General features: G+C 38.6%; 2 protein-coding genes across 7 annotated transcripts; one reads left to right on the forward strand and one right to left on the reverse strand.

The window, feature by feature from the left end:
- Window positions 1-123: 123 nt before the first annotated feature.
- LOC104784436 (chromatin remodeling ATPase BRAHMA) lies at window positions 124-9,396 on the forward strand. 6 transcript variants are annotated; one of them, XM_087512063.1, is made up of 15 exons: window positions 124-571; window positions 649-845; window positions 1,149-2,414; window positions 2,551-3,852; window positions 4,023-4,135; window positions 4,371-4,458; window positions 4,561-4,647; window positions 4,770-4,862; window positions 5,148-5,231; window positions 5,312-5,515; window positions 5,636-5,878; window positions 5,952-7,499; window positions 7,618-8,109; window positions 8,224-8,472; window positions 8,569-9,396. In XM_087512063.1, exons 2-15 carry the CDS (start codon window positions 675-677, stop codon window positions 9,190-9,192), a joined length of 6,564 nt encoding a protein of 2,187 aa, XP_087368189.1. In that variant the 5' UTR covers window positions 124-571; window positions 649-674; the 3' UTR covers window positions 9,193-9,396. The 6 variants fall into 6 exon arrangements, with proteins under 6 accessions (XP_087368189.1, XP_087368188.1, XP_087368185.1 ...); XM_087512062.1 differs by having other exon boundaries at window positions 664-845; XM_087512059.1 differs by having other exon boundaries at window positions 128-571; window positions 1,146-2,414.
- A 26-nt stretch (window positions 9,397-9,422) lies between these two features.
- On the reverse strand, window positions 9,423-11,071 carry LOC104783177 (ubiquitin-conjugating enzyme E2 6). Its single transcript, XM_010508293.2, has 6 exons — window positions 10,875-11,071; window positions 10,666-10,745; window positions 10,290-10,404; window positions 10,109-10,161; window positions 9,895-10,023; window positions 9,423-9,794 (listed from the first exon to the last, which is right to left on the reverse strand). The coding sequence occupies exons 1-6, from the start codon at window positions 10,916-10,918 to the stop codon at window positions 9,664-9,666; spliced, it is 552 nt and encodes a 183-aa protein (XP_010506595.1). The 5' UTR covers window positions 10,919-11,071; the 3' UTR covers window positions 9,423-9,663.
- Between the last annotated feature and the right edge of the window lie 1,429 nt (window positions 11,072-12,500).

Genomic DNA, 12,500 nt, shown 5'->3' on the forward strand with positions numbered 1-12,500 from the left:
AGTGAAAACCGAGGTTAAACCTCGTGGAAACGCATTTTCCGTGTTCCAACTGTATCGAGAGGATTGGGACCCACATTCGAAAATAAAATAAAGTGAAAAACACATTAATAAAAAAATAGTAATAGCCTCTCTCTCTCAACCTTCTCCCAAAAAAAAAAAAAAAAAGAAAAGGGAAGTAACGAAAGCCAGCTAGGGTTTGACTGCGAGAAATTTCTGATCTGCGTGAATTTCTCGAGAGAGAGAGAGAGAAAGGAATCGATCATCGATTCCGTGGATATCGTTTCCCTCCCTTTTTATTTTTATTTTTATTTTCGTATTTTTAATCTCTCAATCTCTTCTCAAAGGGATCTGAGTTTATACCGTTGCATCCCGCATCTCCCGTTTCAGATTTACCCCAAATTCGATGCAAATCTAGAAGATAGAGAGAGAGAGAAAGGTGTGTGTGTGCGCGCAACAACGACGACTCAGTGTCGAAAGTTCTATTTGAGGAACCTTTTTTATCTTTGCCGAGGGTGGGCGCTTCCTGTCCGATTTTTTTCTTTTTTATTTTATTTTTGGAGGGATTTATTGGGTAAGGTTTTTGAAAACCTTTTTTGTCTTCTTCTTCTCCCTCTAGCTTCGTTGAATTTGGGTTTAATTGTTTCCTAGTGTATCGACTGTTAGATTCATCAACGATGCAATCTGGAGCCAGTGGCGGAGGGCCCGCTCGTAATCCGGGCATGGGTCCGGCTGGTCGGACTGCCTCCACCTCATCCGCTGCCTCTCCTTCTTCTTCTTCTTCATCTGTCCAACAGCAACAACAGCAACAGCAGCAGCAGCAGCAACAGCAGCTGGCTTCTAGGCAGGTAAAGGATTCTTTAACTTTTAAGTCTGTGTGTGGTTCCTTAGTACTAACTAGTAGGGATCAAATGCTTCTTTTGCATTTGCCATTGTTTTTTTTTTTTTTTTTTTTTGTCTCTTAAACTTGCGGTTATTCAATTTTAGTGTGGAAAAAGGAAAGTAACCAATTCTGTGGGTAGTATATTGTGTAATAGTAGCCTCTTAGGAGGGTAGCTGTATTCTTCGTTTACACACGAATTGTTGCTCTGAATCGTGGAGTCTGTTTCACTTGATTGTTACTAATAATGATCGTGCTTCTAATATAGCAGCAGCTGAGAAACTCAGACGCAAATGAAAACATGTTTGCATATCATGCTGGTGGGGTTCAGGGAATGGTGGGAGGTGCCAACTTTGCTTCTTCTCCTGGCTCTATGCAAATGCCTCAGCAGTCTAGGAAGTTCTTTGAGTCTTCTCAACAACAACAACCACAACCACAGGGTTCTTCCCAAGAGGGCCAGCAAAGTTTAAATCCTATGCAGCAAGCGTATTATCAGTTTGCTATGGCTCAGCAACAAAAAGCACATCAGCAAGCTAGGATGGGAATGATGGGTTCATCAAGTGTGGGAAAGGATCAAGATGCACGGATGGGAATGTTGAATATGCAAGACTTGAATCCCATGCAGGCTTCTACTCAGCCCCAGGCCTCGTCGTCTAAGCCTTCCGGCGACCAGTTTTCTCGCGGTGAAAGGCAGATGGAATCAGGTTCTCAGCAAAGGAACGAATCAAAATCTCATCCCCAGCAGCAGGTGGGTACTGGACAACTAGCGCCTGGAAATATGATAAGGCCAATGCAGGCACCACCGGCTCAACAGGTTGTCAATAACATGTCAAACAACCAGCTCGCACTTACACAACAGTGGCAGGCAATGCAGGCATGGGCGCGTGAGCGTAATATCGATCTCTCACATCCTGCCAACGCCAGCCAAATGAATCACATCCTTCAGGCAAGAATGGCTGCCTTCCAGAAAGCTAATGAAGGCAATGTGGCTTCACAGTCACCATCTATTTCAATCTCTAGCCAGCCGGCTTCATCTTCGGTTGTTCCAGGTGAGAACTCACCGCGTACCAACTCTGCTAGTGACGTCTCTGGGCAGTCTGGATCAGCGAAGGCCAGACATGCCGTATCTACTGGCTCATTTGCCTCTACTTCCAGTCCCAGAATGGTCAATCCTGCTATGAATCCCTTCTCCGGCCAAGGGAGAGATAATCCGATGTATCCTCGACATTTAGTTCAGCCTACAAATGGGATGCCCTCAGGAAATTCCCTGCAGACATCTGCAAATGAGACTCCTGTTTTGGATCAGAATGCGTCTACAAAAAAAAGTTTAGGTCCTGCTGAACATTTACAAATGCAGCAGCCTAGGCAACTGAATGCACCGACTCCAAATTTACTAGCTCCATCTGTTTCTGGTCCACTCAGTAACTCGTCCCTTCAGACTGGACAGGGGACCCAACAGACACCGCAGCGATCAGGATTTACCAAACAACAACTCCATGTTCTCAAAGCCCAGATACTGGCATTTAGACGTTTGAAGGTTTTCAGCTCTGTCATTTTCCTTATTTCTTCGTTTTTAACGAATGTTTTGCTGGCGATGTATCACCGCCTACATATAATGTTTCTGCAAGTCAGGTTGATTGTTCTTTGTTTTTTTTTTGCTTTTTACTTTACAGAAAGGGGAAGGTTCTTTGCCTCCAGAGCTTCTTAAAGCTATTGCTCCACCACCGCTTGAACTGCAGATACAGAGGCAGATATCTCCTGTGAGAGGACAAGTTCAGGATAGATCTTCAGACAAAACTGGAGAAGACCAAGCAAGGTCGTTAGAGTGTGGAAAAGAGTCTCAGGCTGCTGCTTCTTCAAATGGACCGACTATTTCTAAAGAGGAAGTTAATGTTGCAGATACAGAAGTAGCTTCGACGACAGGCCACAGACAATTATTTCAAAAGCTGGGAAAAGAAGCTACTTCTACTGATGTGGTTACTAAAGAGGAGCAACAAACTGATGTATTCCCTGTTAAATCTGACCAAGGAGCAGATGCTAGTAATAATTGTAGAAGTGATCCTACAGCTGATAAGGGAAAGGCTGTTGCATGTGATGGAGGCCAACCTAACGCTCCTCCACAAGAAAATTCTCCCCAGCAGCCTAAGGAAACAGCCTCTGCCAGGAAATATCATGGACCATTGTTTGATTTTCCCTTTTTCACTCGAAAACATGACTCTTATGGGTCTACACCAGCCAATGCCAATAACAATCTCACATTAGCATATGATATTAAAGATCTGATTTGTGAAGAAGGTGCAGAGTTCTTCAATAAAAAAAGAACAGACAGTTTGAAGAAGATAAATGGTCTACTAGCAAAAAATCTGGAAAGGAAAAGGATTAGGCCGGATCTTGTTTTGCGGCTTCAAATTGAAGAAAAAAAGCTTAGGCTATCGGATCTTCAGTCACGTGTTAGAGATGAAGTGGATCGACAACAACAGGAGATAATGTCCATGCCGGATAGGCCATACCGCAAATTTGTGAGGTTGTGCGAACGACAACGCCTTGAAATGAATAGACAAGTACTGGCCAACCAGAAAGCTGTTCGAGAGAAGCAGCTGAAAACCATTTTTCAGTGGCGTAAGAAGCTCCTTGAGGCTCACTGGGCTATACGTGATGCACGCACTGCTCGTAACAGGGGAGTGGCCAAATACCATGAAAAAATGTTGCGAGAGTTTTCAAAGAGAAAAGATGATGGCCGGAATAAAAGGATGGAAGCCTTGAAGAATAATGATGTAGAAAGGTACAGGGAGATGTTGTTGGAACAACAAACAAATATACCTGGTGATGCTGCTGAAAGATATGCTGTTCTCTCATCATTTTTGACCCAAACCGAAGATTATCTTCATAAACTTGGAGGGAAGATTACTGCCACAAAGAATCAACAGGAAGTGGAGGAGGCAGCAAATGCTGCAGCAATAGCAGCGAGATTGCAGGTATATATATATATATATTGTTTTGTCTACTCTACAGCGAATTATTTGTTACTCTTTGTAGATAATTCGTCAAATTTTTACTATAATGTTGACTGCATGTTACAGAAAATAGAGCTTTTTTTTAAAAGTTATATTTTACGGTAGCTAACCTGTTTCCGTTTTTGATGCAGGGCTTGTCAGAGGAAGAGGTCAAGTCAGCAGCTGCTTGTGCTCGAGAAGAAGTTGTGATCAGAAATAGATTTACGGAAATGAATGCACCAAAAGAAAATTCATCAGTCAACAAGTAAGTCATTAATCTCACAAAAAATGATTAAAGCAGGGAAGTAGCGAAGTACTAGTTGTCATGATTTCTAAGTCAGTGCAGCTGACTGCTTAAAATTTATGTGCTTATCTGTAAAATGCTGATAATCCTGCACTTCCTGTGTGAGGGGATTTTTACGGGTCATAAATTTAGGAATAAGCTCCTTGGATACTTTCTTTCGTGTTTTCTTTATCTGTTTTCTTATGCTTAACTCTAGGTATTATACTCTGGCTCATGCTGTAAATGAAGTGGTTGTGAGACAACCTTCAATGCTTCAAGCTGGAACTTTGCGTGATTACCAGCTGGTATCTCCTCGATCCAGACTCTATATCGTTGCATTATGAATATATTCACTTTCATGCCTCATTTTGATGGTTCCTATGGTTTTCTGCTCTGTTGACGTTTAGGTTGGATTACAATGGATGCTATCGTTGTATAATAACAAATTAAATGGGATCTTGGCTGATGAGATGGGTCTTGGAAAAACTGTGCAGGTTAAATCTGTTCCCAATTTGCAGGGATTCCTCGATTCATTGTACTTTAGCTTTTGGCGAGCAATAAATTATTATATTGTGCCAGCACAATGTGCTAACAGTTTCATGTTTTCGCTGTGCAGGTAATGGCACTGATTGCTTACCTTATGGAGTTTAAAGGGAATTATGGACCGCATCTCATCATCGTTCCGAATGCTGTTCTGGTGAATTGGAAGGTTTGTGTTTTTGTTGGACTCTCCTGTGATATTCCACATAATCAATGATTATTTGAGAGTCCAAGTCTGCCAACTCATAATTATCCAACTCAGTTTCTCAATAACCTACAAGCCTCTTTTATCATTATCTAAGCTTAACTTTGACTCTAGCTAACTAGCTGTTAATTGCACTGACATTGGCCATTTCCAGTTGATGAACTCTTCTGTGTTCTATCAGTTTTTTGCTATCTTTTCTCGACTTATATCTGATACCTGATTTAAGTCTTAACGATTTTCCTTCTGCAGAGTGAACTCCATACTTGGCTGCCATCTGTTTCATGCATATATTATGTTGGCACAAAGGATCAACGTTCAAAATTGTTCTCTCAGGTAATATATTTAAAAAGTTGCATTTGCTCCAGATATTGTTTGAAATTGTAGATTGATACATTCCCTGTTCTCTTTAATAGGAAGTTTGCGCCATGAAGTTCAATGTCCTCGTTACGACTTATGAGTTCATTATGTATGATCGAGCAAAACTCTCAAAAGTTGACTGGAAATATATTATAATTGATGAAGCACAACGGATGAAGGACAGAGAATCTGTTTTGGCCCGAGATCTTGACCGGTATCGCTGCCAGAGGAGATTACTTCTCACTGGAACACCTTTACAGGTTGGTAACAGTATAGCCACTTGAGTAAAAATCAATGACACCTAACAAATGGAAACCAAAATTCTGTAAACCGTTAATATTATGCGACTATTCTTATCTTGCTTTCGTCAAATTTTGTAGAACGATCTGAAAGAGCTTTGGTCCCTATTGAACCTTCTCCTTCCGGATGTCTTTGACAATCGAAAAGCATTTCATGATTGGTTTGCGCAACCCTTTCAAAGAGAAGGTCCTGCGCATAATATAGAGGATGACTGGCTGGAAACTGAAAAAAAAGTCATAGTCATTCACAGACTTCATCAAATTTTAGAGCCATTCATGCTCAGACGCCGTGTTGAGGATGTGGAAGGTTCACTTCCTGCTAAGGTAGGATCTATCGTATATCTCTGCCCTTATTTTCCATCTAGATGATTCTTCTGATTATGCTTTCGGGTTGCAGGTTTCTGTAGTCTTAAGATGTAGAATGTCTGCTATTCAGAGTGCCGTTTATGATTGGATCAAAGCGACTGGAACTCTTAGAGTTGATCCAGACGACGAGAAACTTAGGGCTCAGAAGAATCCAATATACCAAGCCAAGATATATAGAACTTTAAATAATAGGTGCATGGAGTTGAGGAAAGCCTGCAATCATCCTTTGCTCAATTATCCATATTTCAACGACTTTTCCAAAGATTTTCTTGTAAGGTCATGTGGAAAATTGTGGATTCTGGATAGAATCCTTATAAAGCTACAGAGGACAGGCCATCGAGTATTGCTCTTCAGTACAATGACTAAACTCCTTGATATCTTGGAAGAGTATTTGCAATGGAGAAGGCTTGTATACAGAAGAATAGATGGGACTACCAGTCTAGAAGATCGAGAATCAGCTATTGTGGACTTCAATGATCCTGACACGGATTGCTTTATCTTCTTGCTTAGTATACGTGCTGCTGGACGGGGTCTCAACCTTCAGACTGCTGACACAGTTGTGATATATGATCCGGATCCAAATCCCAAAAATGAGGAACAAGCAGTTGCCAGAGCGCATCGTATAGGGCAGACAAGGGAAGTAAAAGTGATTTATATGGAAGCAGTTGTTGAAAAACTTTCCAGCCACCAAAAGGAGGACGAGCTTAGAACTGGGGGCTCAGTTGACCTAGAGGATGACATGGCTGGGAAGGACCGATATATAGGTTCCATTGAGGGTCTCATAAGGAATAATATTCAACAGTATAAGATTGACATGGCTGATGAGGTCATTAATGCTGGGCGTTTTGACCAAAGGACGACTCATGAAGAGCGACGAATGACATTGGAGACTTTGTTGCACGACGAAGAGAGATATCAAGAAACTGTCCATGATGTGCCTTCTCTGCATGAGGTGAACAGGATGATTGCCAGGAGCGAGGAGGAAGTTGAGTTATTTGATCAGATGGATGAAGAATTTGACTGGACAGAGGAGATGACTAATCATGAGCAGGTGCCTAAATGGCTTCGAGCTAGTACCAAAGAGGTGAATGCTGCTGTTTCTGATTTGTCCAAAAAACCGTCAAAGAACATGTTGTCTAGCAGTAATCTGATTGTGCAACCTAGTGGACCGGGAGGTGAGAGAAAAAGGGGGCGGCCCAAGAGCAAAAAGATTAACTACAAGGAAATTGAAGATGACATTGCAGGTTACTCTGAGGAAAGCTCTGAGGAAAGGAACATTGATTCTGGGAATGAAGAAGAGGGAGACATTCAACAATTTGATGACGATGAACTTACTGGCGCTCTTGGTGATCACCAAACCAATAAGGGAGAATTTGATGGAGACAACCCCGTCTGTGGTTATGATTATCCTCCTGGCTCTGGTAGTTATAAAAAAAATCCTCCACGTGATGAAGCCGGTTCTTCAGGATCTTCTCCAGAGAGCCATAGATCAAAAGAGATGGCATCTCCTGTTTCTTCACAAAAGTTTGGCTCTTTGTCTGCATTGGACACTAGGCCTGGTTCTGTCTCAAAAAGACTGGTAGGTATCTGATCTTTCTCTTGCAGGTCTCTCTTTTTCTTTGTTGTTTGTGTAATGTTTGCTTCTTTCTTCTTCTTTGTTGTTTGTGTAATGTTTGCTTCTTTCATTGTGTTGACAGCTGGATGACCTAGAAGAGGGGGAAATAGCAGCATCAGGGGATTCTCACATAGATCTCCAACGGTCAGGAAGTTGGGCCCATGACCGCGATGAAGGGGATGAAGAACAGGTTTTGCAACCTACGATAAAACGAAAACGGAGTATTCGTCTAAGACCCCGTCAAGCGGCTGAAAGAGTAGACGGTAATGAGATGCCCGTTGCTCAGTCACTGCAAGTTGATCGTAGCTATCGATCAAAGTTGAGAACTGTTGTTGACTCGCACGGTTCAAGACAAGATCAGAGTGATTCATCCTCAAGACTTAGGAGTTTACCTGCAAAGAAGGTAGCTAATACTTCCAAGCTGCATGTATCGTCACCGAAATCTGGTAGATTGAATGCCACACAGCTTTCCGTGGAAGATAATGTCGAAGCTTCCAGAGAAACGTGGGATGGAACTAGTCCTATTGGCTCTTCAAATGCTGGTGCGAGAATGTCCCACATCATACATAAACGGGTATGTTCTGTCAAATGGAATTTACTTCATCGCAGTATTCTCTTAAAATTTTGATATTTTGGTGCATCGATATTGTTTCTTTGTTCTGAACTTATTCGGTCCTGGACTTTGCAGTGCAAAAACGTGACTAGCAAGCTCCAAAGGAGAATCGACAAGGAAGGTCAGCAGATTGTACCTATGCTGACAAATTTGTGGAAGAGAATTCAGAATGGTTATGCAGCTGGAGGTGTAAATAATCTTTTGGAACTACGAGAGATAGATCACCGGGTAGAAAGGCTAGAGTACGCAGGAGTTATGGAACTCGCATCTGACGTGCAGTTAATGCTAAGGGGGGCAATGCAATTCTATGGATTTTCACACGAGGTTTGATTTTTGCATTGCAAAAAAAATGGATTCCTTCAATTCTGTGGTTTGATGTACAAGCCAAATGGGTTTAAAGGTGATCGAAATTTTCTGCAGGTGAGATCTGAAGCAAGGAAGGTTCACAATTTGTTCTTTGATCTATTGAAGATGTCTTTCCCAGACACAGATTTCCGGGAAGCAAGGAATGCTCTTTCCTTTTCTGGCCCAACCCCAACTTTGGTTTCTACACCATCCCCAAGAGGAGCAGGCTTTAGCCAAGGCAAGAGGCAAAAGTTGGTAAACGAGGCAGAAGCCGAGCCAAGCTCTCCTCAGAGACCTCAACAACGTGAGAACTCAAGGATCAGAGTACAGATACCGCAGAAAGAAACAAAACTTGGGGGGACAACAAGCCACACTGATGAATCCCCAATTTTAGCTCATCCAGGGGAATTAGTAATCTGCAAAAAGAAGAGGAAAGACCGTGAGAAGTCTGCTCCGAAAACCCGAACTGCTGGCTCCAGCAGCCCGGTCTCACCACCTCCAGCTATGATTGGTCGTGGTCTCAGAAGTCCTGTGTCAGGTGGAGCTTCAAGGGAGACAAGGCTAGCACAACAGCAGCGCTGGCCAAACCAACCCACCCATCCAAACAACAGCGGTGCGGCTGGAGATTCAGTGGGATGGGCTAATCCGGTGAAGAGGTTGAGGACAGATTCTGGTAAAAGACGGCCAAGCCATTTATAGACGGACACTACTTCTTAGTTCCTGAGAGGATTAAAGCCTCTTTTGCTTATATTCAATGTGATTGTAATGTGGCATTAAAAGCAATTTAGCCGTGGATCTTTGACCTTAGTAATCAAATAATTCTGTAGGTATATGGTTCCTTTCTTGTTATGTCGCTCTTTAGATGGTAATATGAATATAGAGGGTAAGTCCTTTCGTCTGCAATATGAATCTTTAGATATATGTTCATGTGCAAACAAAATGAGAATGTTTTATTGACGAATGACGAGATATTGCAAATTGTTACATGTTATGTACTGCTTTAAAAATGAAATTTCAATGTTCCTAAAGAATAATATATATAAAGTCTTTACAAATTTACAGAGGAAAGTTTCTCTCCTCTTTGGTAATGGCATTATACTGGTTTAGAGACGAAGAAAGACTAATAATAATGAAAAGTGCAGAGAAAGATTGAATTGAGTAAACAAACAATCATGGATCAGCTTTTCCAACTATTTCGTTGGCATCGTCATCAGAGTCGGAACCATTTTCGCTCATGCTATCATCATCATCATCATCACTTGAATTCTCCTTCTCTGGTTGTGCGTACTTGTCACAGTATTCTTCAAAAAAGAAGAAAGAAGATTGGAATGTGTCAATGAGAGAGCTTGATGAATAGAGAGCAGGGGAAACGGGGGAAGGAGAAGAGAGTCTAAAATATACCTTTAACTTTGAGCTCATAGGCAGCGCGGTCTCGCATCAAGAGAGAAGCAGCTTCTCCATTAAAAGGATCTGATGGGTTTGGATATAGAAGCAGTTGGGGAAGGAAGGACTCGAAAACATTAATGAGATCTGCCAAAAGAAGCAGAAGAACTTTAATGGAGACAATCCAGATGATATAAACCAAGAGAAAGATAACACCACAAAATAAAATTACCAAACATTGGGCTCCATGTCTGGTTGATTACATCTAAGCAAACTGCCCCGGAACTGCCACAAACACACACAGACGAAACCGAGTGAGTTTAAGAGAAGGGAAACAAAAAAAAAAAAAACAGTAACACAATCTGGACAAAATATACAAAAGTGCCGTTCTTGGGTAGGGGAGGAGGACATACGATTCATCGACATTAGGGTGATAAATCTTGTTAACAAATCCAACAGATGGGGATTTGTAAGGATAAGCTTCAGGAAGTTCGACTTTGATCTTCCAAACACCTCCCTGATAAAGACCTTTTTCAAGTACAAACAACAACAACAAAAAAATAAAAAAACTCTTAGGGTATCCTCATATTCAAATCGTTTGCTTATATATACATAAAATCCAAATTCAAGTATGTATGGCCACCATCATGTGAAACCCAAAGAATTAAGTTCATATGAATCTGAGAAGTTTGAAGAAGGCAAAAAAAAAAGAAAGGGATTTCATAGAGGGATTAGAACAAAGTAGCCAAACAAATCAAAGAGACAAGGAAGGGAGGAAGGAGAAATTACTATCAGTGGGACCATGGAATGTGACATAGAACATCTGCAAATCGTCGTTGATTGTATCCACCTTGTAATCACTCATCATCCTATACATATTTATATATCCAACAACAATAAACCCAGATTAAAAGATGATGAACTTCATCAACAGATTAACCCAGAATAAATCGAGAGAGAAATAATTCAATCAATCAAGTGAGAACAAATTAACATACAATTTCATCATATCCATCTCTCGGCGTTTGCTTGGTGAAGCCATGGCTGATTCTCCCTGGTTCTATCAAGAATCTCGTTTGAGAGAGAGAGAGAAAAGATTCGAAAATGAAAAAACAAATAAAATAAAAATGATAAAGAGGGAGAGAGAAAAAGAAAGATCAATGAGATGGACTTTTATTTTATTTGCCTTCTCTTTATTTTTCTCCAATTCCCTTTTTTACCCTTTTTAATTGTTTTGCCTTTTTTTTTTATTTAATTACTGGAAAAAAAAAATAATTTCACTCTTTCTTTCTTCAAAATGTTTAAAGAAGATTTGATTAGCTAACTCAAATAATATCACAACATGCCGCAACACACAAAAAAAAGTTTGTTCTTTTAAGTATTTATACTAGATTAAGATCCTTAAATTCATTTTATTTATATTATAATTTTTATATAAAATATAATTTATGTGATTGTTTTAAAAAGTTTTTTTGAATAAAACATTATGCAATAAAATCGTATGCTAAATATAATGACTTAAAAAAAAGACACCTATTTTATAAGTTTTATATTGTTAATGATTCTAGATAAGTATTCGTGTTATAACACTAGTTAAATTTTATTTTATACAAAATTTTGTATATTTTATATTTTAAAATGAAATTTTAATATGTTGCATTAGTTTATATATATAAAGTTATTTCAACAATATATATTCTACATCATGACTTGTCATTAGACATAATTTTGTAAATTTGGTTATTAAAAAGCGAGTTATTATATTATGAGTAATTTAATATATTGTTACACTTTTAGTTTTAATATACTTGGTTTCTTGAAATTCTTTCATATTATAGTAACATATGATTGATATTGCTATAACAAATCAATTTAGAGTGTTTATAGTTTATAACTTTTATATCAAGTTTCAATATATTAAAAATAATTCAAAATAAATTATTTAAAGTTTATTATATTATATAAAATTATAAAATCCAACAAAAAATATGAAATTGAATTTAAATATTCAAGTTTGATCCGTTACTTAGTAAAAAATTTAGTTCAATAGATATTATTTTAAAGAATAATATTACTAAAGTTTGAATATTTTATAGATTGAACAATTTATATTTGTTTTTAAAAATTCAACTTAAAGTATATCCGGAAATAAAACTATTTTTTAATTATAATAAATAATATGATAATTTTTTGGTTTTACAAAATAGACTCATATATAAAAATGAGAGGTGAAGTATAATGATAATTAACAAATTAATATGTTAATTTATATATCAAAATATTTTATTTGATGAATAATTTAATAAAAGAAATTAATATGGTAAGTTAGATGATATGATTCTTTAAAATATTCTTTTTAAGATTTCGGTATAACCTATTTGTGACCAATTAATCTATCAATTAATGTATAACCTATTTGTAACCAACTTATTAAAATTATATAGTCTACAAAATAACGTTATGTACTTCCGTTTTATTATAGAAGAAATATATCACTTTTTTTTTGTTTGGACAAACAGTATTCTATATATCACTAAATTTAAAAATTTCATAATTAATCTTAAAATTTTACGAATATGTAGTTGATCAAGTATGACCATGTCAATTAGACCTATTAGATTATA

The sequence above is a fragment of the Camelina sativa genome, chromosome 4 (genome assembly GCF_030686135.1).
Source record: "Camelina sativa cultivar CO46 ecotype springtype chromosome 4, ASM3068613v1".
Taxonomy (NCBI): Eukaryota; Viridiplantae; Streptophyta; class Magnoliopsida; order Brassicales; family Brassicaceae; genus Camelina; species Camelina sativa.

Coding starts and splice junctions, on each gene's coding strand:
- LOC104783177 (XM_010508293.2), bottom strand. CDS start 10,918: ATGGCTTCACCAAGCAAACGCCGAGAGATGGATATGATGAAATT. Junction 10,746..10,874: donor GAGATGGATATGATGAAATT/GTATGTTAATTT, acceptor AAATATGTATAG/GATGATGAGTGATTACAAGG. Junction 10,024..10,108: donor GACATGGAGCCCAATGTTTG/GTAATTTTATTT, acceptor TTCTTTTGGCAG/ATCTCATTAATGTTTTCGAG.
- LOC104784436 (XM_087512059.1), top strand. CDS start 675: ATGCAATCTGGAGCCAGTGGCGGAGGGCCCGCTCGTAATCCGGGCATG. Junction 5,232..5,311: donor GTTCAAAATTGTTCTCTCAG/GTAATATATTTA, acceptor TCTCTTTAATAG/GAAGTTTGCGCCATGAAGTT. Junction 7,500..7,617: donor GTTCTGTCTCAAAAAGACTG/GTAGGTATCTGA, acceptor TTGTGTTGACAG/CTGGATGACCTAGAAGAGGG.